This window comes from Cryptotermes secundus, unplaced genomic scaffold (genome assembly GCF_002891405.2).
Source record: "Cryptotermes secundus unplaced genomic scaffold, Csec_1.0 scaffold378, whole genome shotgun sequence".
Taxonomy (NCBI): domain Eukaryota; kingdom Metazoa; phylum Arthropoda; class Insecta; order Blattodea; family Kalotermitidae; genus Cryptotermes; species Cryptotermes secundus.
In genome coordinates, this window is record NW_019734966.1 from 1 (window position 1) to 26,231 (window position 26,231).

Genomic DNA, 26,231 nt, shown 5'->3' on the forward strand with positions numbered 1-26,231 from the left:
AATAACAATTTTATTTATATTTAAACGTGATTTACAAATTTTGTATAAAAATAATTAAATTTCAATTCGACAATCTTTGTCAGGTTCGATTCACGGAGTATTCACTCTCAAAAGTTTTATTACAATTAGTGACGTAAATGATAAACATAGCCAAAAAAGCGATAAAAATACTCCCACATTAAAATTTAAGACTCTAATTATCACTTACGCCGCATCTGACTTTATTTAAGACATGCAAAGTGCAGACAGTCGTTAAATTGTAATTTAGTCTAAGATTGTGTCTCCTTACACCCTTAAACACACGACCTCCTAAGATACAACAGTGTCTGCTGCAAGTAACAGCATCGGATACATTGATGCATTCATTGGTGCAGTGGGACAGTTTCAATTAGTGAGCAACTGGAACTACAACATGTTGCATTGAGATGTGATTTTAATGGCATTTTAAAATAAAGGAGAGATTGTGAACGAATTTTGGTTGCATTATGAATGGAAATGAGAGAACGAATGATACAGCAAGATGCAGAAATATAATATTTAAAACATACATAATATTACGTGTGAAATCTCAGAGGAAATACGCAGTACTCCTTCAGTACAAGAATAATATTTATTTACTTTCACTCCCAGATTTTTGAAAGTCGATGAGCGCATCTCGGATGTTTGATTTTGAATATAAATTAAGGAAATAAATGGCTTATTTCTACTGAAACTCATTCTGAACGTTGTTAGTTGAAAAACCACACAGAAATTAAAGCAAATGAGGAAGTTCAATTAAAATATTTCTATGAAGTTAAACAAACAGTCAGTGGTTTCAAGCACACATTTTATACGGATGTCCAATATACATAGCACAGCTTCTAGTAAACTGATATTAAAGTTACACCAACACAGTGGTCTGCTAGGAGAGGCAATAATCATCAGTCGTTTTTCTACTCACCACAGTTACTCGTGTTCCGATAAGGTGACGTTGTACGTGTGCTTAACTAATTAAGCACTACGCCTTTAAAAGTATGGGGGGAGTGGAGGTATAGATCAACGTTTTCTTGACCTCGACAGTAGCCGGAGCTCTTATTGCTATATATAAAATATTTGTCCAGAACAGAGACAACATACACAGAAATCAGAGGGGGGGGCATTGTACCACAGAACAGGTCACATAACTCACAAAATTAAGTTAATAAAACAGAATACATTAAAATTATTAACAGTAAAATTAAAATGCAGTCTTCGTCTTTTGAAACTGCTCGTATTAATTTAGGGAGATATTCACAGCCCCGCTATAGACTGTTGATAAACAAGTGCCCCTTAAATTCTCTGTTATGCTCATGATCGATTTAAAACAGTGGTTCCCCATGTGAGTTACAGCGCTCCCAGGTAGGGGAAGGGGGCTAAGAAGTCTGAGGACATTGGCGGCGGGTAGCTCCGAGCACGTTGTTCGCTTATTTACGCCTGTATGGACTTCAGACCAGACATCGCCTATTCAAGCCCATCCATCGCATTAAGAATTTACTGAGTGCGGTATATTATTTTATTTTTATTTGGGTACAACATTAGCCGTAAAGAAAGAGAGGTTGTAAATATTGATTGGATTAATCCAATATGAGGAGAAAACCCGTGGATGACTCGTGTAAACACAATAATTTCTCTTCCGTATTCAAAATGGCGAGACAACATAAAATTATCACATATGTCTCCATCCAGTAAACCTCAACCCTTTATTTTTACAAAGAGTTTCAGGCATCTGTTAATGAACTGAAAGGATCCGTACGTGCTGTGGCTACTGCTGTGAGCCGGACACATCTGTTAATATACCGCAAGGTGCTGTACCTGATGTGGTTGGAGCTGTGAGTCGGAGACATCTGTTGATGTACTGCAAGGAGCTGTATCCGATGTGGCTAGAGCAGTGAGCTGGACACATCTGTTAATGTACTGCAAGGTGCTGTACCTGATGTGGTTGGAGCTGTGAGTCGGAGACATCTGTTAATGTACTGCAAGGAGCTGTACCTGATGTGGCTAGAGCAGTGAGCCGGAGACATATGTTGATGTACTGCAAGGAGCTGTACTTCATGTGGCTAGAGCAGTGAGCTGGAGACATATGTTGATGAATTGCAAGGAGTTGTACCTGATGTGGCTACTGCTGTGAGCCGGAGACATCTGTTAATGTACTTCAAGGGGCTGTACCTGATGTGGTTGGTGGTTGGAGCTGAGAGCCGGAGACATCTGTTAATGTATTCAAGGGGCTGTACCTGATGTGGCTACTGCTGTGAGCCGGAGACATCTGTTAATATACTGCAAGGGGCTGTACCTGATGTGGTTGGAGCTGTGAGCCACAGATATCTGTTAATGTACTGCAAGGAGTTGTACCTGATGTGGCTACTGCTGTGAGCCGGAGACATCTGTTAATGTACTTCAAGGGGCTGTACCTGATGTGGTTGGTGGTTGGAGCTGAGAGCCGGAGACATCTGTTAATGTATTCAAGGGGCTGTACCTGATGTGGCTACTGCTGTGAGCCGGAGACATCTGTTAATGAATTGCAAGGAGCTGTACCTGATGTGGTTGGAGCTGAGAGCCGGAAACATCTGTTAATATACTGCAAGGAGCTGTACCTTATGTGGCTAGAGCAGTGAGCTGGAGATATCTGTTAATATACTGCAAGGAGTTGTACCTAATGTGGATAGAGCAGTGAGCCGAAGACATCTGTTAATAAACTGCAAGGAGTTGTACCTGATGTGGTTGGAGCTGTGAGCCGGAGAGGTGAGCTCGAATAGTTTAGAGAATTTGACGGTGTCTGCATTCTCGTCCAGGAGCAGAACTGCAGCCCTTTCACACTTGAGCAATCGTTGAGCCCTCTGCATAATTTTAAGTGTCACTTTCTCCAGCGACGTCTGCTCTTCAAACAGATCATGTACCACCTCCAGCAGGTTCTGCGAACACACAGCACGAACGCTCATGCGCGAAACGCAAACGTTTAGGAGGGCTTCTGAGGTATTTCAGAGCAAAGACCTCATCAAAATAATATTTATATCTAAGAAGGGGAGATAACTGATATACATAATTAACTTGAAAACTGTAACCAGTTCTATGTATGTTTTTCCGCTCACGTATAATTTGTTACCCTAAATGTCTGACAGATAGTTTTAATCGCCAAAGTGTCTCTTCGCATCATTCAATAATAAAAAGGAACGCCTTAATATCTTATATACTATAGCGTATCGGGGCTTGCGGGATACGTGACAATATCATAAAAAAAATTGAATATATTCTTTGGAATATTTGCGTGTGTCCATAGTCAAAGCAAATCTCCGGTGAAACTTTGAGACCTTCCGTTGTACAATTAACGGTGAATACAGTTGTATTCAGTTTTTACCCTGTTGCGTTCATATTCCCGTCTGGATGCCTCCATAATCTGAGCATTTGTAATGGCAATGCCAACGAACTGCAGATATGTCTCGAACATCTGTAAACAAACAGAAAAGCAGCGAGGTTAGGAGAAAAGTGTACAACACTTAGTAATTATATATACAGTATTTGGCCGCGCCATAGCTCAAGCGGTTAGTCGCTGGTTTCCCAACGCGGCGGCTCGGGTTCGATCCCGGGTCTGGTAAAGTGGGATTTGTGGTGGACAAAGTGGCGCTGGGACAGGTTTTCTCCGAGTACTTCGGTTTCCCTTGCAAATCTTCATTCCACCAGTTGCTGCACAATCACCCTCACCTATCATTTGGGGCTGGTACAATAGTCCAGAAGTGGCCTCAGTACGAGGGACTTAGTCCCACCCCACTAGCAATAAAAAAGTAGGTATATTGTGCTGTTGTGTATAAGCTCAGTGTTATTTTAATGTGGTAAGTGGTAACAAAGTTTTGGAACAACTACCCACTTACCATACTACTAACTACATACCCGTACTAATTATACATTATCTTCATAGAAATCAGTCCTTCTTGAGAAACCGCCAGTTGTGCAGCTACTCAAGTATTTCCCAACAATTTACGGAACCCGAAGGTTCATTGCAGTGTTCACAACAGCTCTCCACTGGTCCCTATCCTGAGCCAGATCAANGTAGGTATATTGTGCTGTTGTGTATAAGCTCAGTGTTATTTTAATGTGGTAAGTGGTAACAAAGTTTTGGAACAACTACCCACTTACCATACTACTAACTACATACCCGTACTAATTATACATTATCTTCATAGAAATCAGTCCTTCTTGAGAAACCGCCAGTTGTGCAGCTACTCAAGTATTTCCCAACAATTTACGGAACCCGAAGGTTCATTGCCGTGTTCACAACAGCTCTCCACTGGTCCCTATCCTGAGCCAGATCAATCCAGTCTATACCAACCCGTTCTACCTCTCTAAAATCCATTTTAATATCATGCACTCACCTACACCTTGGTCTTCATTACTTCCGGTTCTCTAAAAAAATCCTATATGCATTTCTCTTCGGCTCTATTCGTGCCATATGCCCTGCCCATCCCATCCTCCTTAACTTCATTATATTTTTACTTGGTGAAGAGCACAAGTTATGATGCACCTGCCATGCAACACGGTTACATAATCCCAGAAGACCACCGCTGTGATAACCTCAACATATATCTAATAGATGTACAGACTGACATGCTACGGATTCCACGGACCGGAACCAATTACAGGCAGCTACCCAAATTAGAAATATGATCCTCAGTTACATGCCTTTATCATGTAATTTGGGCGACAAGTACTTGAAGCGAAGAACAAAGATGACGGCTGTCCTAAATAAACGTTCTGAGTCCCATTCTATATGCGATGAGGACAAAATTCGAATGTAACGTTGTCACATTGTGACGATATGTGTAAAATTGTCTATATATTTTTAATTTGCTTATCTGTTACTCATCATTTTATGAAAGGTAAAGTTAAATCTATCCCTGTAACAGGCCGATCAGGCCAACATGGTTGCGAGACGTCGAACTCCCACGTTTTCTAGACAGTCGGCTCACAGTTGACAATGAGGTTATCAGCCTTACACCCCGGCCCCCCGTTACGCCCAGGAAGATTCCTGATACTCATTTCTGTTACAGTCTGAGTCGATCCTAGGGCCATAGTGAGGCTGGAAGGATTAGGTGAATTGAAAATTCCAATGACGCAATCGGGAATCGAACCCGCGGCCTTCCGGCTTGTAGCATGGTGCTTCAACCAAACTACGCTACCGCGTGCCCACATACTCGTATTATGAAAACCAATAAAAAGAATACAGACAATGAATAAGTCTGTCACATGATATAATTTTTCCCCAGTTCAGCTTAATTTTTCTATGTGAATAATCCTTCTGCAATTTTCTTTTCATTTGTGGGCGTATTTTTGCACAGGCTCTGTAAGCGATATCTTCATTTGTGAAAGAGCGTCTTACCTTTTCGTCCTTCTCCGTGAACTGGCCATTATCGATGTCGGGGTTTTTGTTAATGACCTGCGCCACTGCGATGACCTCGTCGTAAGCGTTCCTTACGGGCATGCATAGCAGAGAGTCCGTGTGGTATCCTGTGATGCGATCAACTTCGTCGTCGAACCTCGGATCCTGTAAATAGTAAGCAAAATAGAGCGCCAATTGATGGCACGCTGCCGAGTGCAGGAGGTTGGGGTGGCCATGCAGTGAATGGCTCGCACAGAAGTCACAGGGAGGGCACTGAATATAGAGCGGACTGTGGGGTCGCAAATAAAAATCGACGCTGACTTATGCCTGTCCCACCTGGGAGCATGCGGTGGACGCTCACCTCTTGAAACTGCAGCGCCTGCAGAACAGAGTACACCGCGCTACTAGAAACCTTGACAGGTGCGGACCAGCCCGCGAATTGCACGCGGTTTCAAAATTCCTTACGTGTATGACTACATAACTAAATTATGCGTGACACAGGCAGACGTAATCCTAAACCACGTAAATCCAAACGTACGTCATATTGGACGAGGAGAAGCCATGCCTAGCGAGTATAAGAGGCTTAGAACTGACTAGCTGACTATCTTAGATTCAGTTTTAATTTTACTTTCTTGGGGTGGGGTGAGATTGAGTCTACTCGGTACGTCAGCCAATAATTGACCTATAGTACCGGCCCCGGATGATAGATGATGATGAACGTGGAGCAGTCCGTGGTATGAAAACTGGCAGGGGAAACAGAAGTGCTCGGAGAAAACCTGCCCCAGTGCCACTTTTCTCACCCCAAATCCCACATGACTAAACCTGGGCTCAAACCCGGGTCATTGCGGTGGGAAGCAGGTGACTCTTATTTTTTTATTGCTAGTAGGGGTGGGACTAAGTCCCTTGTACTGCGGCCACTTCTGGCCTCTTGTACCAGCCCCAGATGATAGGTGAGGGTGATTGTGGAGCAATTGGTGGAATGAAGATTGGCAGGGGAAACCGAAGTACTCGGAGAAAACATCCCCCAGCGCCACTTTGTCCACCACAAATCCCACTTGCCCAGACTCGGGATCGAACCCGGGCCGCTGTGATGGGAAGCCAGCGACTAACCGCCTGAGCTATTGCATGACCGTTCAGCTGACTAACTGCAGTTTCAGAGCAGTTACGTAAGTTACTGGATAACCTACCGCACAAGCCTGCATTGACAGGAAACCTCTGTATACCTTGTATAAACGTTAATTAGTGCAGTGCAGTGACAAAGAGTGCACAGAGTCCACAGTGACCTGGACGGTGTAACAAACGTAGCGCCTACATAGAAACACCGACTCCTCCCTTTGGCGAAGAAAACTCCGTTTCTAAACACGTACATGTCTAGGAGAGATCAACAATTTTGATCATGGATCTCGAGGAGACTGCAGGCAAGGGTGACTGAGCTAGCGAGGTCCAGCAACGAATTAACCAATCGACTGATCAAGTAAAACATCGTTATATGGAGTCGACAACTTAAGTACACTGCAGTTTAAGAAACGGAAAGTGCTCAGACAGGATTACGATGAAAAACTACAACACCCTGTTTTACATATTAGGACATCGTTTACTGGACGTCTACAAGAGAATTTTCATAAAAAAGTAAAATTCCGGAAGACAATATTATATCGTCTGCAACATAACGTCGTGAAGTCGGGTAACGTTTCAGATTAACGTATCGACACATTATTTAGGGTAGCAGGCTCATATACCAGGCTACACGGCGTCACCGCTGTCAGAACCTGCAGCCCAAAATTCCGGGAAGTTTGTTCACACTCAAAAGAATAAAATTAAGAGTAAGGGAAGTAAATCACATTCTGGGAAACTTCACGGTCATGGACTCATTTTGCCGGTTCTCTAGTAGTGATTGTATGAGCTGAAATCTACCGCTGCTGTGGGCTTTAAATTTGGTGGTAATGGAATTCGAATTGTATGAAATGCGGCACTAGATCAGCTGGAGCCGGCTGGATCAGCGCATGTGCTAGCTCAGTTCTGCAGCACAAGTAGTAGTGATCGAAAAGAAAATAGGAGGCAGCACAACTCTATCGGAAAGGACCGAATCCGGTCGCCGTGATGATGCGGCAACTTCTCCGACAACTCTGTTAGGCGTGTAATCTAAGGCGACGGTTCTGTTTGGATGGTCTCTCATATTATGAAAACGGATTAGCTTGGGCCAACGAGCAGAGCGGACGTCTTGGACATCGCTCTGAGAATAGTGCCTACAGGCTTGTGGCGTTACGATAGCAATCAGTGAGATAATACTAAACAAAATAAACAAACAAACAAAAAGTGCAGATAGTATTCTACAGATTTTATTGTGAATATAAATGGATAAGTGAAAAACACGAAATATCGTAAAGAAACTATTACAGAACTGTGCGATGTTCACACAACAAATGACATCCAACACACCAGAAGTGTACTACAACAGCTCACATGGACAACATCCAATCATCCAACAACTAGAAGCAAATCCGATTCAACCAATGAACTACAATGGTACATCACAAAAAGTACCACCACAACTAACAGTAAGTAATTTTCCCTACTTGACTCCAGTGAACCAAACATATATCAACCCATCGCAAAACACTACAAACATGCCAATGCAGTGTGATCAACAATGCAGGTATACCTTAAGGTTATCATCAACTAGCGAAGACGAGCAAGAAGAAACAACCAAAAAAATACAGTGGCAACAAGTGCGAAGCAGCAAAAGAAAAAAGGTGACGAGAGGACAAGCGAAAGCAGACATAATTAATGAAGTAGAGATAAACAACAGATTTGATCCCCTTCCAATCGAGGAAACCACAAACCAAACACAAGAATCCACGAGTCCAAAACCCAGTCGACCTCCTCCTATCTACGTGTATGGAGTAATGAATTACCCCAAAATGATTACACAAATACGTGAGCAACTTGACGACGAACAGTACAACACCAAAAGTTTGGCAAACAGTACCGTAAAAATAAACCGCAATATTCCTGAAAGCTATAGGAAACTAGTTAGATGCTTCAAGGAAGAAAACATAGTTTACCACACCTACCAACTAAAAGAAGACAGGGCTTATCCAATCGTAATAAACCAAATGCATCATATAATAGACCCAAGTGAAATAGCAGAAGAACTACTTAAGATAGGGCACAAAGTGAGAAATATCACAAACGCCAAACATAGAATAACTAAAGAACCACTAAATCTATTTTTCGTAGATCTGGAACCAGCCAGCAACAACAAAGAAATATATAAATTTGAAAATATACAAAACGTAAGAATAAAAATAGAACCTCCACACGGGGGAAAAAATAACATAGTCCAATGCATGAGATGTCAACAATATGGCCACTACAGGACCTACTGTAACAGACCCTACATATGCGTCAAATGTGGCGGATTGCACAGTACAACCAGTTGCAGAAAGAGTAAGGACACACCAGCAACATGCGCTCTATGTGGTGGAAGCCACACGGCAAACTACAAAGGATGCGAACATTATCAAAAATTTGTTAATGGGTATAACGCAAACAAGACTAGTGTCAGAAAACCACTAACAACATATGAAACTCCTAACATTCAACCAATCAACTTCCGTCAACAATACAGCAGTTACGCTAATGCAGTCAGCAACAAAATGAACGACAATGCAACATCACAAGAAACACACAATGTGCTAACACAGTTCTTAAATGAGTTCAAGTCAATGTTCAATCAACTTATACAACAGAATAGCATGATCTTAAACATGCTAACAACACTCCTTAGTAAAATGATTAAATAGTGGCCAAGTTCATAAGAGTAGCATTATGGAATGCGAATGGCATGAAACAAAATCAAGAGGAGATAAAAGTATTTCTGGTCCACAATCAAATAGCTGTGCTACTAATAACTGAAACGCATTTCATGGAAGGAACATATCTTCGCATACCCAGCTATAAAATGTACACTACAAACCACCCGGATGGCACAGCCCACGGAGGTACTGCAATTCTAATCAAACAAACACTTAAACACTATGAAATGCTAAAATATAAAAAAGATTTTCTTCAAGCCACATCAGTAAAAGTATCAACCTTACCGTATGAGTTAACGATAACAGAGGTGTATTGTCCCCCTAAACACAATATAAAGCAAAACGACTTCCAAAACTTTTTCCAAACCCTAGGACCAAAGTTTCTTGCCGGCGGCGATTACAAGGGCAAAAATACCATATGGGGATCACGGCTAACAACAACAAAGGGCAGAGAATTAGCCAAAACAATAGAAGAAAAAACTACTCATTTATATCATCAGGAACCCCCACGTACTGGCCAACGGATCCAAACAAAAACCAGACCTGCTCGATTTTTTCGTCACTAACGGAATCAACACATTATACACAGACGTGGTATCAAACTACGACCTGATGTCTGATCACTCCCGAGTCATCGTAACTATAGGCACGACTACTGAACTGAAGAAACCCACACCGAAACTACATAATTTCAGAACAAACTGGGAAGAATGTCGAGAAATACTACATCAAGGCATTAATCTAAACATAAGACTCAAAGAACCACGAGAAACAGAGACGGCTACAACAGCCTTTATACAACTTCTACAAGAAGCTGCTCAAAAAGCAACACCTCCCATCAAGCCAAGAGCATATCTAAATGACGTACAGCTAGCTATCAAGGGACTAGTGGCTGCAAAAAGAAACGCTCGAACAATATGGCAACGCACCCAAGCTCCCGCAGATAAAAACAAATACAACCAGCTGAACCTCAGAATGAAGACCGAGCTCAAATAAATAAAAAACCAAAGCTTTGAAGAATATGTGACTAAACAAGATATGACAATTCTGTTTGGAAACCGATCAGGAACCTCAAGAAACCCAAGAGCAATGTACCACCAATACGGAAAAATGATGCAGAACCATATGCCAAAAGCGACAAGGAGAAAGCTGACACATTTGCGGAATACTTATCCACCGTGTTCAACCCGCTCAATGAAGAACTCGACCACTATATAGAACATCACCCAGCACCTCATTCAAAAATACAGAACCCCCTGAAAACGACAACCACAAAAGAAACACTAGAAGTAATCAAATCACTCAGTCTAAAGAAAGCTCCAGGCACAGATCTCATAACAGCAAAAATGTTGAAAGAATTGCCAAGAAAAGGTATAGTACTACTAACATATATGTACAGTGCAATACAGCGAATGGGCCACTGGCCGAAACCCTTAAAGACTGCAAACATAATCATGATAGGTAAACCTGGAAAGGCCCTAACAGATGTCAAAAATTATCGCCCTATAAGTTTGTTACCAATCATGTCAAAACTATTGGAACAAATTAAACTACGAAGAATCAACAAAGACCTACCGCCTAGCGAATGGATCCCAGATCACCAATTTGGATTCCGCCAAGCTCACTCTACCATATAACAGTGCCATAGGATCACACGGGAAATAAGCAAAGCCACAGAAAACAAAGAATACTGCTCTGCAGTTTTTCTTGACATCAGCCAAGCATTCGACAAAGTCTGGCACCAAGGACTACTGCATAAAATTAAAAACCTTCTCCCAATATCATATTATCGAATATTAAAGTCCTACCTACAAGAACGAGAAATTTACACCAAAGTAGGAGAAAACTTCCAGAAATTATACAATTACTTCAGGTGCACCACAGGGGAGTGTACTTGGACCAATTCTCTATATACTATACACATCCGACCTACCAACATCGCAAAAAACTGCAATGGGGACATTCGCTGACGATACAGCTATACTTGCAAGTCACCAAGATATATCAACAGCGGCATTCTACATACAAGAACACCTCAATCAACTTCAACAATGGATGCACAAATGGAGGGTTAAAGTAAATGAGGCTAAATCAACGCATGTAATATTTCGATTGAAGCATAGGGACAGTCCAACAGTGCGAATCAACAATATCGTAATACCACAAAAGAGCACTGCTAAGTACCTAGTGTTACACCTGGATAATAAACTAAAGTGGAGAGAGCATATCCAAAAAAAGAAAAAACCAGATAGTAATGAAAAACAAAGAATTAAACTGGCTAATCAGCAGGAAGTCAAAACTGACAACGGAAAACAAGATCCTAATTTACAAAGCTATCATCAAACCAATATGGACGTACGGCATTGAACTATGGGGATGTGCCAGTAAATCCAACACAGCCATCATACAGAGACAGCAGTCAAAAATACTCCGACAAATAGTGAACGCCCCGTGGTATATAACAAATTACACACTTTACAATGACCTCCGTATCCCTACAATCCAAGAAGTCATCAAAACAAACCTGCCAGGCACATACAAAACATAGAATATCACCCAAATCCACTACTCAGCCAAATACTACAACCAGTCAACAGGAGACTTAAGAGAGAGTGGCCAACAGATAATAAATGAAAACTCTGAGGTAACATCGCTGGACGTTAACCTCAACACACCTCAGCTGTACCTAGGATACCTAGCACGGGTCAACAAATTAGCTTATAGAATGCACTGTATTCTGATTGCTTATCAGGTACTATAAATAAAAAGAAATATTATGAAAACATTTGGGATGTTTGAGAACAGGGTGCTGAAGACAATGTTTGGATCGAAAGGAGATGAAGTGACAGAGACCTGGAGAAAACTGCATAATGAGGAGCTTCATAACTTGTACCTCACGCCAGATATAATGAGAATGATGAAGTCAAGAAGAATTAAATGGGCAGAACATGTAGAACGAATGGGACTGAAGAGTACCTACAGAGATACACAGTGTGTCCAGCTTCTGTTAGGACTGTGTTCATTAAAAATAAAATACCTAAATTATTTTCAAAATTTCACTCCTCTTATTCAAAATAGTCTCCTTCTGAATCAATACACAGCTGGAATCGGTTGAAAAGTTTTCGAAAAGTCACTATACCCCTTTTATGAAATCGCATTTAAAACTGCTGTACATTCCCTTTGGATGTCCTGGATGGTGTCGTCACGGTCTCCTTTCATTCCCAGCTTAACTTTTGGGAACAACCAGAAATCTGCTGGAGCCAAATCTGGCGAATACGGAGGATGATCAAGGACTGTGATCCCTTTTCTGGTCAAAAAAAATTGCGCACGATCTTCGATTTGTGGGGTGCGGCACTGTCGTGGAGGAGCGACCAGGAATTTTGCTCTCGATATTCAGGTCGAATTCGAAGAATTCTGACCCACAAATGATTGAGAACTCAGAGATATAATCATAATTCTCTGTTTGACCTTCTGGCAGAAATTCTTTGTGAATGATTCTTTTGGGATCGAAGAAAACGGTTAGCAGTGTCTTTACTCGACTTTCTGCATGCGCACTTTCTTTTGTTTCGGCTTCTTTGGGCTCAACCACGCTGCACTCTCCCTCTTTGTGAGAGGCTCATATTGAAAACACCGTGTCTCGTCACCAGTAACAATCAGCTTTGTAAATTTTGTATCACTTTGGGCCGACCGTAACATGTCTTTGCAGTGTTCCACTCTGGCATGTTTTTCATCATCTGGCAGCGCGTGCAGTACAAACCGCGCACAGACCTTCCGTTTGGCCAAATCCTCGGTCAAAATTTGATGCACAGTACTTTTTGGTATTCCCAAAAGCTCCTCGATGAGTCTTCCAGAAAATCTGTCTGATGCAAGGATTTCAGTCACTTTTTTTCGCATTTTCTTCAGTGCAACGTCTCCTCGGCTTTGAAGCACGTGGAGGGTCTTCAATGTCCTCCTTGCCGTCACGAAATACACCATACCATCGAAAAATGTTTGAGCGATTTAAACAATCACTACCGTACACACTTTTCATCATTTCGTACGCTTCTCCGGCTTTTTTGTCAAACTTCAAACAAAATTTGATGTTGGTTCTCTGTTCAACTGCCATTTTCCGACGAGCGTCAGAACAGTACTGTTACATTCAAGGTCAGAATACATGACGCAGCGATGCTTGCGCTTTGAAATTATAGAGAGCCACAGTTGAAACTTCAAGAATCTTAACGCCACAACTCGCCAACAGATGGCATTCAAGGAAAATTTAGAAAAAAAAAGGTTCCTAACGGATCCTGGACACACCGTGTAGGGTATCAATATTTGAAGGAAAGGGTCTAATAGGAAGACCTAGACGTAGACAGGAGTATATTGTGACGCGATGCCTGAAAGCCTGAACACCCACCTGCTGAGTAGAGGTTCGCGTAGCAGTTTCCTAGGTAACGGTTACCGAACCGCTTCGGTTCTCGCGGCAGCCAATACGCTGGCGACCGTTGCATCGGAGAAGGAGAGATAGGAACCCTTGATGAGGGTGTCCCCTAGTCAGAAACCGAGCGCGTTCGTGAACAGTACAGAGAGAAGTGAGAGGGAAGACCGGAGCGAGATGAGTTCTCAAACGGCGGACTAGTCAGGTCGTATCGTCTGCAAGACGGCATTTCAGAGTGACTGGAGTTGTGGTTGTAATTGTAAACGAGTTGTCCCATAAACAGCTTCGTATAACCCGGAACCCATTCATTATTTGTCATCGAACCCCGGACACGTGACAAAACTGGTGTCAGAAAGTGGATACAGACTTAAACACGCCACAGTACCAATGATATAATCTTATATGGACGAGAGGATGTGGACTGAGCTCAGAATAGAGCCAGTGGCGCGCTTTTGTGAGCACGGTAATGAAACTTCCGGTTCCATAAAATGCTGGGTATTTCAGTTCATGACGAAGTAGTGGCTGACGAAGAACAACTCCCTGGAATTAGTTATTTCGTTAGTTAGTTGGTCTCTTCGTCGTTTAGTCAGTAGTTTAAAGATAAATTTGAGATGAGAAATGTAATATCTCACTTGAAAGGAAAGAAAGAATGTATAGAGAGGCCACAACTCTGCTGGAGGCACTGAATGCCGTTGCCATGGTAACGTCTGGCAGATTGTTCAAGCGTGTAGTCTGTAGGACAGCAGGTCAGAAGTCGCCTGAATGGAGTCTGTACTCTTCTTCATTATGTTATGCGACTGATAAACATTTGTTAACAGAGTCATGCGCTCAATTCAGTGGTGACTCCACAGCATAATTTACCATTTAACAAAGAGAGCAAACTCGAATATCAATCGAACTGGAGATAAACCTGATGCTGCTTCTTGATTTATATTAAAATTTAACAGTAATATGTATAATTGGAGAGTGGAGAACTGTATTTCGCTTCTTCCAATGATGACAAACATTGCGCAGTGTAAAAGCTATGAACAAAACTTTATATTACATTCAGTATGAATAATCTACTTTCAAACCAAAATTATCTCGTGACAGTGAACATTTATCATGTTTTATATGGTTCCAAAATGGATTTCCCTCAAAATGTACACATACTACCATATAAATTATGCTGATTCCCAGGGATAATTAGCCTAATGTTCTTGAGTTCGATCTAGCTACTTTTTTAATGTTGTGACATGAGGCCTGAAAGCAGGGAAATTTAAGCCAGAGTAAGCATCTATTGCTAGGCAACGGGTAGCTAAACAGGTTCCCGCGGCAAAGAATAAGCAAGGAATAATCGAGATATTATTGTGCTATAACGATGAAAACGGTGTTTTCTGTTGGGTATGCCCCGAGGCTATATAATGAGGATCATAGGCCAGCCTGCCACGATATGACCTTGGGAGCAGAGGAACTGAGCTGAGGCATCAGAATTACTGAGTGCAGTTCAGTGGATTGCAAAGTCTGGCTGTGAAGAGAAGACTTTACGCGTGCTGTAGTACAGTGATATTTGGAGTGTGTAATTCAATGAGGCTCTTCCTGTGTTAAAATCCGATGCCAGGAAACGGATAGTGTTGACTTTAATAGTTTAAGAACACTAGTGTTGGCAGCATGTAACTGTAAATTGTGGAGATTCGCGGTAGCACTCTATTACTTGTAATTACGAGTTAATTGCATAAGTGCAATACATCCAAACATCCAATCGAAACACCGTCTAATAGTAACTCCCTTCATGTGAAAATATAGGCTCTAGTCATGCTAGAAGTTTCTGATTTACGCTAAATTTGTGTTTTGATTGGAGGTTGACGGAAAAACTGGTAAGTCACCATAACGTAATACAGCAAAATAAATCGTAGAAATTATATTATTTCCGAAAGAGTTGTCTTCCGGCCTGCTTTAAAAGGCAAAAAAACTGCAGAATAACATCTTTATACGTTGCCTCTTTGTTCTGATGGGAAAAATCCGGAAAAGTAGATTCTAGACGGTTCTCAAGATTGCTATACAACACTCAGTATTACTGAGTTTTGAGGCTTTTATAATATGCTAAAGTAGGTGGTACATGTAGCAACCACTGGGCTTTGAATAATTCATTACGGCTGTGGCTTTCCTTAGAGATCGCTTTGTATTTTTCACTGTTTCTAAAACGAAGAACAGCGAAAGCCACATTCTGGTTTACAGACAACAAAAACTGTGGACGATAGACTAGCAAATCAGACAAGGAACGGAGAAACTGAGATCACTTAGAACACAAAGGATGTTTCGTTAACTGGGGAGCGAGGAAACGCGTGGGAACGAAGTTCGAGCTATTGGGGATGGTTTGAATAATGGGCTCCGTGAAGCACTACACTTCAGTGCGGTTGACACTGATGTAGATGAAACAGATACCTCAATGGAATTTTTCCTTGGCACTACAGCTCCAGTGGGCCTAGGCCTACCTCCATGAACTTCTCCGCTCACTTGTGTTTTTCTAGATCTTACACATACGGTAGGACTCCTTGGGCGGGTGATCAGCTCGTCGCAAGGCCTCTACCTGTATACAAACACAGAAAAACACACACACACACACAAACTAAACATCCATGCCCTGAGTGGGATTCAAACCCACGATCCCGGTTTCCAAGCGAGCGAAGACAGTAGATGCCCTCAATAGATTTACTGGTTCTAATGACTTGAGTTGACACAAATTCATCAATCAATCAAACAATCTATCTATGACTCTACAACTCCTTTTTAGACCTTAGCCAGTTCTTCAGTTTCTTAATCTATACACAGTCGGTAGGACTTAGGACGAGCGATCAGCCCGTCGCAAGGCCCCTACCTACACACAGAATAAACGCATACAGATATCCATGCCTTGTGTGCGATTTGAACCCACAATCCCTGTTTCCGAGCGAGCGAAGACTGTTCATGCCTTAGATCGCGCGGCCATTCTGATCGGCACATGAATCTATCAGGATTTTTAAATCCAAGCCGGTCGCGTAGTGCCTTCGCTGGCTAGGAAGCCGGGATTGTGAGTTCGAATCGCATACAAGGCATATACATTTGGTATGTGTACTTGTTTATTCTGTCTTCGTGTGTATCATTTGCGACGAGCCGATCACTCGTCCAAGGAGTCCTACCGCCTGTAAAATGATCAAAATATAATAAAAAAAAACAACCTCGACATCGTAAGGTATAGGAGGAAAGGATTACGTAAGTTCAAATCGAAGAGCGCACTGTGTATGCTGTCCACCTGTTCAAATTCTGCTCCCACAGGAGCGTTAAGCTAAATAACTTCACAGAACTGAATGACATGTTTACTCGTCAAATAGGACATGTACAAGCACCTGAAAGTTTCTAAAGTGGAGAAGTAGGCTAAGGTGTTGATCGAATCAATACTCTGTTCTGTGTGTAGGCGCAGAGGGCTGGCCAGTATATAAGTGTTGTTCATGGAACTGGTAACACAAAGCTTTCGGGAGTAAAGGAAACAGTGTTAAGAACGATAAGAAAAAGAAATCGACTGCTCTAAAGGAACAGTAGATATCACGAAAATATTGATCTGTTGAGACTTCTGCATTCCTACCTTCCTGCAGGGAAATAACTTGTCTGAAGACTAAAGTTTTCTGAAATGTTATGTCACGTAGTCTGACAGATATCTTGGTAAGCTTCTACCAGAATACACGGTGTCATTTCATTGAGGATATCGCTCACTATTCGCCGTCCTCAGAACTTGAAATCTCAAGCAGTCAACTTGGCTGTCTGCCTCAATAAACTCGTTCTTTAAACTTCTTTCCTTTCCGATTTTGCTCATTCATTGGTGTTAATGTCAGTTTATTGTGAATGCCTTCGAGATTTCCCCTTGAAATCATTGGCATATAAAGACACTGATATCCGTCCGATAGCAGTTATATACTGTAGTACCGTAAATAGTTAAGCAGAAGGTAAAGCTGTCCCTGTGCTTAACTAATTAAGCACTACGCCTTGAAAGCTTATGGGAAGTAGCTGTATAGAACCACATTTTCTTGACCTCGTCACTAGTTGGATTTGAGAGGTCAGCTTCACGCCCCGGCCGCTTTACCCCCGGGGAAAGTGTCCAATGTACATATAGGATAGAAGGTTGGGTGGGCCCCAGAGCCTGTCTCGACGACGTTGAGAAAATTCCTGACACTATTGGGACTCGAACTCCGACCCCTAGATCGTCCAGCCCGTAGCCAGCCGCTATACCGACTGAATTATCCTGGAATGAAATCAAACAGTCGAAGCAGTGGCGGTTGTTATGCATGGCGATCAAACGAGAAAATGAACATGGGACATGAAGAGTGTAGCCATGCTAGATCCCACAGGTATCCTGTCTGTAACTGCTTCCACCCATTGCGTTAGTATTAACTTTGGTGTCGAGCATATCAGTTGATGCGGTGGGCACAGCTTAATTCAACATAAACTTCACAGCCTTCTTAATTTAGAAAGACAAAGTTCTTAAGTAGAATTTCAAAATATTATGTCCCTAATTTCGCTGAGAACCGAAGTGAACGGAGAAGTTCATTGAGGTAGGCCTAGGCCCACTGGGGCTGTAATGCAAAGGGGGAAAAAAAAAACAAATTTCGCTGAGAAGCGACAGGAGTTATATGCACATGAATTCACTCAGACTGTGTCTGCGATCTTCATTCTTATGTTTCGATGTTAAAAATTCGAGGCGTCTCCGTAGCCAATTCAGTTATATGGATTTCCGAGAAATTTAGTATGTACATTATGGCATTACAGACCATCCTAACGTCGAAATGTTAATTTGTTAAGTATAGAAATATATGGCGGACCCACGAACTTATGAGGTGGGAGCCATTTATTTTCAGTCACTGGGGAACTCGGTAGAGTATTTGGTTGAGGCATTATGCTACATCAAGGAATGTCTAGGGTTCGATTCCCGATGAGGTCATTGGATTTTCTTTGTAAATTTACCTAATCCTTCCAGCCGCACTATGGCCCTGCGGTCAACTCAACCTCTAACAGAAATGAGTACTAGGAATCTTCCTAGACGTAAAGGGCGGCCAGCGCTTATGGCTCACAACCTCAGCTTCATAATGGACCTCCACGGCCTGTTACAGGGATAGCTTTACCTATACCCTTTAGCTCAAATGATACACGGTAACACATCTGAACAAATATGCAACTTTAAGATAGTTTTATACAATAACAACATAGCGGAGGAGTGATTTTCTTCTTTAGTTACTGGTTTCATTTCAATGTTTAATGAACTACTAGAGTTAGGTACGTGGCATTCGGTGCGCTGAGTGGTCAAGGGCACTGTTGTACCTTGTATACGAAGTACTTGATTGCAAGCCAACAATTACTAACATATCGACGGCGCAATTATTTGAGGTTATACGCGACAACTATTTTTGATTCTGTATTTCAGCACTAGCGCACTAGTAAGACAACAACACACGTTGAGGATGAAACGAAAACCAGGAGCAAATACCTAACGTGAGGAACAAACTGCCGGGAAAAATATTTTAATATATTTTACGGAAGTGACGACACCCTGAGTGAAGTGGAACAACAAATTATAAAAGAATTTTATCTCTTTTTAATTGAAGGAGGACTGCAGCGTGTGGTTTTTAAAATGAATTGGAACAGCGAAACAGTGTAGCAGTTTTAACAAGGTCTTGATTGAATATCTGTAATAAAAATAATATCTGTAATCTGTAATATCTGTAATAAAAAGAATGTATTGAAGTGTGAAACATGTGTTGCAATTTAGACGGATATAGACAAATGGGCGCTAATTATACGCGACAAATTTAACGTAAGCAATGAGAGTTTCATAAAAATAAAATGAAGTGAAAGAGCAGTAACACGCGTAATAGCGGATCGGCAGGACTAGGAACCCCTGGAACCTCTCGAACAGGAAAGGAGAGACTGTGAGTTCTGTGTGGAACTGCTTGTTTAAAGCAAGATTAACTAGCAGAACTGCGTGCTCGGGTATCCCTGATTCTGGCAGTAGACACTCTCAGATCATTCAACCGATTCGAAATATTTTAGTGGGACACACACATCTCCTCAGACACTGAATGTCCTTTAAGAGTAAAGCATTCACAATAATAGCAACAATATACATAACGTAGGCTTAGAATTGAAAAAAAAAAAAAAAACAGAAATTTGTCTCTTTTATGTGCTTGTATTGATGTGATAAAGAATTCGGGCGTTATTTCAGAATACTGCGAAAACCTTTCAAACATACGACCATTTTTGTAACACAGAAAATGGTGCCACTGTTGAAGTGCGTCACTTAAAAAAACATATAGCCACATCCCCTAGACATGTCACGTTTACGCCAGCTGTTGAGTTTTGAATGACACTTTATGTAATCGCTATGCACTAGAAACAATCAAACCTTTATACTTGCTGATTTACCATCGTCAGTAATACCAATATTGTGGCCATGGGTTCGCCATTTTCTTCATCGCTGCACCGTCATTCACTATAACTGCCTCATCGCCGATGGCTGTGAACCGTGCAACGGTTCTTCTCCCTTAAGTTCCTTGGAGTGGCCTCTCCGGACACCAGGATGCGAGCCGGTCCTTTCTTCCCCGCTGACGTCCTTGGCTGACGTCAGAATCACGTGTTCCCCCCCCTCCTTAGCGTGATTGCGAGCCTTCGTGGTTAGTCAAGATAAGCGATCGTTCTCTTCTTCCTTTACATCTTCGTCTGGTAACATCGCTACGACTAAATTTGGTTTTGGAACAATTAAGTTGATGATACTGAAATTTTGTTTCGGCACGTAGCGCCGCTCGAAGGGGGAGAAGCAGCCCTCACGAGCTAGTCGGGGCTGCCTGGTTCGTGAGGTAAATGTTTGAGTTTTTTGGCCAAACTGCAAGTAAGTGACTTACTGGATTTGTGTACGCCGTAAGGCGTATTGGCTTTGGTTGTATACGCCGTGTGACGTTGTTTAGTTGATTTGCTGCACCGCGAGGCACGGTGGAATTTTGGGTTTAGTTAGAGGTTGTAATAACCATAATTGCTCTTCAGGCGTGGTTCGCTTGTTTACTCAGGTTATCAATGTATTTCCTTGTGTTAGGAAAAGTTGATTGAGTACATGTGTACCGGATGTTTCTGGATACGCCATGAGGCGTGGCACAGTTGATTTGGTGCGCCGCCAGGCGCAGTGTAATTCTGCTTCAGTCAGCCATTGTATGTAATAACCAGTAACTGCCCCTCAGGCATGTGTTATTTGTATACTCAGGTTATCAATATATTTCCATGTTTTAGGAAAGTGTATATGTACACTGTGTCGCCATATGTTCCATACTAGCCCCTGCCTAGTTGATCCGCCCAGCTTGGCCTGTCATACGCACCTGGGTTTTCCTCTCTCGAGATCCCTTACCCAATCTTAGGGAGGCATACTGCACCACACCAACAAGCAAGCCGTTTCTTACGAGCCTATTCCTTACCCGTATAGACGGGGGACACGGCTCAGCTGTTAAGCTCAATATATGATTAAAACAATTAATCAATCTATACTCCGATCTAACGGCCGTGGGAGTTCGTTGCGCTGACCAGGCAGCACCCTCTGTCCGCAAAAGTTGGCAGTAACTTCGACGATAATCGGCGGCAGCTCGGTCGGTATAGTTCGCTTGTGTACTAAAGGCCACGGAGGAAAGGAAAGAAAAACATTCTATCCATTTATGGCTCTGCAGCCCTTGTGTAACTTCACCGCTTTTTTTAGTTTCTTAATTTACACACAGTTGGTAGGACACCTTGGACGGGGATCACCCCATCGCTAGGCCGCTACCTGCACACAGAACACAAACACAGAATAAAGGCACACGGACATCCATGTCTCGAGTGAGATTCGAACCTACGATCACTGTGTTCGAGTGGGCGAAGATGGTTCATGTCTTAGACCGCGCGGCCACTGTGATGGGCAATTAAACATTCTAGTAAACATAACAAGTATTGTAAACTGAATCTCAGTATGCGAGACATGGGAACGTCAGGCTTATCCAAGTATCTATGAGGGTATGTCATCGCACTTAATGATACATCATTAGAATCTTAGTATGTTTTATTTTTTAACATACTGTCAAGGGGTAAGTGACCAGATACGGGGGTTTGATTGGTAACCGACTTTACTGAACTCATAAAATGCAATTTACAGATTTACAGTCTCAACTGTCTTCACCAGCCGTTGCTTGGTTACGGCTTCCAACACTGTAGTTTCTTCAGCTTCCGTGTTCACATCCTTACCGGCTACAGCATGGTCCCTCATGACCACAACTCCTGTCAACTGACTCCTCTTCGCGTCTGGCCACCGCTGATTAGAACTGACTGCCTACAAACTCACAATCTCGATATCTAAGCACTGACTGCAGTCAAAGTCAAAGTTATGTTACGACCGAAAGTCATTCGGCCGGTCTGTCTCGGTGTCAAGACTTCATCTGAGGGCCAAAGATCAGATTTTTTGTTATTGTCAGACAGTTGTGGGGTTGTTATTGTCAGGCGCCCTCTCTGACGAGAGGATGGGTCTGTCGTTTATAACTGCTACTGATCCTTGCTAGCGCAGTCATTCTCGGGTCCCGCGGAACTCGTGATCATATTTTACTGTCTCGGATTCGAGACTCTCCCAACCTGGAGGGCCAGGTCCCCGTATTTACATCCCCGAGGAACAAGGTGGCCCGGTTATAACCCCAGGCACTGAGTTTCATTTTTATCGCCTTCTACTACTCCCAGGGCTACGGTGGAGGTATTCGAACACGCTTCCAATTGGGGTTACTGACTGTAGTTCCGTTTCATTCCCCTTTATATAGTCTCGGGGCGGACAACAAAGAAAACATCGTCTCCATAGCTTCTGTATTGTGTCGATTCGCTAACAATTCGCCCGTTGCATCAGTCTCTGATGCCGCGGAAACGTGTTTACAGAGCCATTGTTTATCACCGGACGTCTCTGATTAAGCTATTCCGACTTTCAGCGGACAGGTCTCAGTACCGTGGGAACCAGAATCAGCGCACCGGGAGATCTCGTTCCACACACATAAGCTTGCCTACTCAAGGCATGACGCATCCGCAGAGATACTTTGGACTGAGCGTGTGAGCATCGAGATAGTCGTGGAATTCTTAATCACAAAGTAAAAAAGCGGAATTCGGGGAATTTGGGTGCCTTAGGACACTATGGTGCCGATCACAGTGGCCGCGCGGTCTAAGGAATGAACCGTCTTCGTCCGCTCGAACACTGGAATCGTGAGTTCGAATCCCACTCAAGAAATCGATGTCTGTGCGCGTTTATTCTGTTTGTACTCTCCTGTGTGCAGGTGTCAGACTTTCGACGGGCTGATCCCCCGTCCAAGGGGTCCTACCGACTGTGTGGAAAGAAACTGAAAAAGCGGACAAGGCCCAACAAAGGGCTGTAGAGCCACAGACAGACAGACTGGATGGATTAGTCATGTAAGATAAAGGTAACGTTTTCCTTGTGCTTAATCAATTAGGCACCACGCCATGAAGACGTGAAGGGGAGTGAAGTTATAGCTCCACCACTTTTGACCTCAGCACTAGATGGAGATTAGTAGTTGGCTTCTCGCCCCGGCGGCTTTACCCCTGAGGAAAGAGCCTACGGTACCCCCGGACACGAGGCTGGATAGACAATAGTGAGATTGGAACAAACCCATGGATCAAAGACTGCAGAAGGGCAGTGTCTGCCGGATCGTTTTGTTGTTGCCTGAGGTGTGAGACGTGACCCTGGAACCTATGAGAGTCCATTCAGGTGCTGTTTCTGGCATGAAACGTGACGGCGGAAATGTGACAATTCCACCAAGCGCAACAGTGTGTCATGTAACATCATGGCAGAGAATTCACGCTGACTATTTTGTACATATCCAATTTCGTATTCATTTACACTCTTCGTCAGACATTCTTAAGATGGTTAAGCTATGGAGGCTGAGCTGGCACGAATATGCAGAACGCGAGGGTGAAACTAGAAATGCGTATAGGATTTTTGGTTGCAAAACCTGGAGGAAAAAGCCGACATGGAAAACTGTGGGGAAGATTAGATTCAAATGAATTTCAATGAAACATGTGCGATATTTTGGACTGGATAAGGTCCAGAATAGAAACATGTAAAAATTATGCTTTCGGTTTCCATTAATGGAGCGGAAATTTGACCAGCTGAGCATTATTACCTTGGCAAGAAAAACTGCGACCCGTGGCACATAAGGACTGAATATTAAATATTCCGTACATTAAATATATCGTCTTGAGTAACGAAAGTTTTCCCTGTGCTTAATTAAGCACTACGCCATGAAGGCGTATGTGGGAGTGGGTATATAGATCCACATTTTTTTTAACTCGGCACTAGTTGGAGGTGACTGGTCAGCTTCACACCTCGTCCGCTTTGTCCCGGGGAAAGAGTTCCCGGTACCCATTGGAGAGGAGGATGGGTGGAACCCACAGCCGGTCTGGACGAAGTGGAGAAAAGATAAACCTTGACCCTACCTGGACTCGAACTCTTATCAGTCTGTCGTCAAGCCAGTAGCCAGTCGCTATACCGACTGAGCTATTCCGGCTCTTATCTTCTTGAGTGTAAGTAAAACGGTAGAAGTTTCTTCCTGCTTAATTAATTAAATACCACGCCATGAAGACAAATGGGGGAATGGAGGTATACCTCCACCACTGTCGATTTCTGCAACGAATGTAGGTGAGTGGTCACCTTCACGCTCCGGCCGCTTTACCGTAGGAAAACGGGCCACCGTTATCCACTGAAAAGGAAACTAGTTGGGTCCCAGAGCTTGCCTATACTCTATGGAGAAGAAAAATCTTACCACTGGCGGTAATCGAACCCCGACCTTCCAGCCATTAACCCGTCGCTATATATATTACATATCTTTATCATCTTGTGCAGAATGATGTTAATTTCTTTTTGGGCACAGAAGAAGAAGAAAACTTGGGGCCAAAGGAAATTAAGCCCCATAGGAATGAACTTTGTTTTGAAGTACTCAACAGGAGAATTTTTCGTGGAAAACAGTCTGACCCAACTGCAGTGTCCCATCGTTCAATATTGATTTGAAGGGCCGTCTCCCCGTCACAAGAACTGTGACCTCGAGCACAGGCGATGAAAGCGTCTGTCTGCGCGACACAAACAGCACGTACTTAGGTCACTTGTCTCCGTCAGTGGTTCAAGAAACCTTTGAAAGTACTAAAGTCAGATGTCATAAAGAATTTAAGGGCTTGGTGCAAAAATCATACAGGTGGGGAACCTCCGTTTTGAAAAAAAAAACATGTTTGGAATTGATATAATGAAATTTCCATGACAGTCTCAAAATTGTACTTGTCGCACATAACTCATTCTTGCATCAAACAACACAATGAATCTGTTTGAACATGAGGGCACGCATAACGTATGTACCAAAAATTTGTCATCTGGTAAGTTCTTTCATCAAGCTCTTTAATTGCGCATGTAAATGTTGCTTAAAACGTGATGTGGTTTTTATTTTTTAAAATAAAACGGAAGGCTAATTGGATTGGTCATGTTTTACGCAGAAACTGCCTTCTAAAAGAAGTTATTGAAGGAAAGATACAGGGGCGGATAGAAGTGACAAGAAGACGAGGAAGAAGACGTAAGAAGATGCTGGATGACCTTTGGGACAGAAGAGGATACTGTCATTTGAAGGAGAAAGCTCTAGATCGCAATTAATGGAGGAATTGTTTTGGAAGAGACTGTTGACCTGTCGTCTGACAGATTACTGATGATGATGATCATCATCATAGTTTTGCTGGAATTACTGCAATGTCCACTGAAATTTCAATAAGAAGTCTAATGTTTTTTTCCCTGCCTGTGTCTCCTACCTTCTCTTCTGCATTGCGCTTTCCAGTCTCTTTCCTTGTTCGCTTGTGCTATTTACATTAATGTCCCGTTCCTACCTCCCTCTCCTTTACGTCAAAAGAATTTAGGTGTATAAAAAACGACGGATAATACCAGCAGTATTGCATTATGTCAACGCATTCCCCTAGGTATGCGTCCTCTGTAAATGTTGTCAAACACACTACAGCAAGTAAACATGTACACACACACGGGCCTTTATGTATCTACATGCGAGAATACGTGAAAGTCTTAGATAATGACCTGGAAACATACCTGAGATAGACTACCAAGCTGACACTAATTATTCAGCGTATCTCTTCCAGTAGATTGAAAGACGCTGAGACGGAACGGTTGTGATATTATGTAACATACGTAAGATAAATGTTTCAAAATACTCTGATTTTAAAGTTCTATTGCACGAACAGTCAATGACGGACAATCCCTCAATTTCGAAGCTGCGTGGGGACAAACAAGAGATTACAATATTGTGAAATAATTGAAATGTCCTAACTGACTGATTCTTTGTTACAACCAAATCAACAACAACAAATCGGGTTTGATATCTGGATCTTGAGAGAAGAAATCTAAATTTAATTTATTTCAGAATCCAAATCAAATGAATGGAGATAATTTTAAGATTGTAAGCCAAGAAACTGCGCAGGGAAAGTTCAGGAACAAGAACAGGGGGCGATAATAGCAGAATGAAGAAAATTATGAGTTGATAACCTAAATAATTTGTAACAGTGC

General features: G+C 42.5%; 1 protein-coding gene across 1 annotated transcript in view; it reads right to left on the bottom strand.

The window, feature by feature from the left end:
• Nucleotides 1–2,727: 2,727 nt before the first annotated feature.
• The window catches only part of LOC111869069 (dual 3',5'-cyclic-AMP and -GMP phosphodiesterase 11A), a gene marked incomplete at its 3' end in the record, with an annotated part of 191,462 nt that continues 167,958 nt past the window's right edge, over nucleotides 2,728–26,231 (bottom strand). Inside the window, 3 exon segments of the mRNA XM_033753272.1 lie at nucleotides 2,728–2,927; nucleotides 3,371–3,460; nucleotides 5,387–5,551. Of these exon segments, the coding sequence (XP_033609163.1) occupies nucleotides 2,728–2,927; nucleotides 3,371–3,460; nucleotides 5,387–5,551 (455 nt within the window).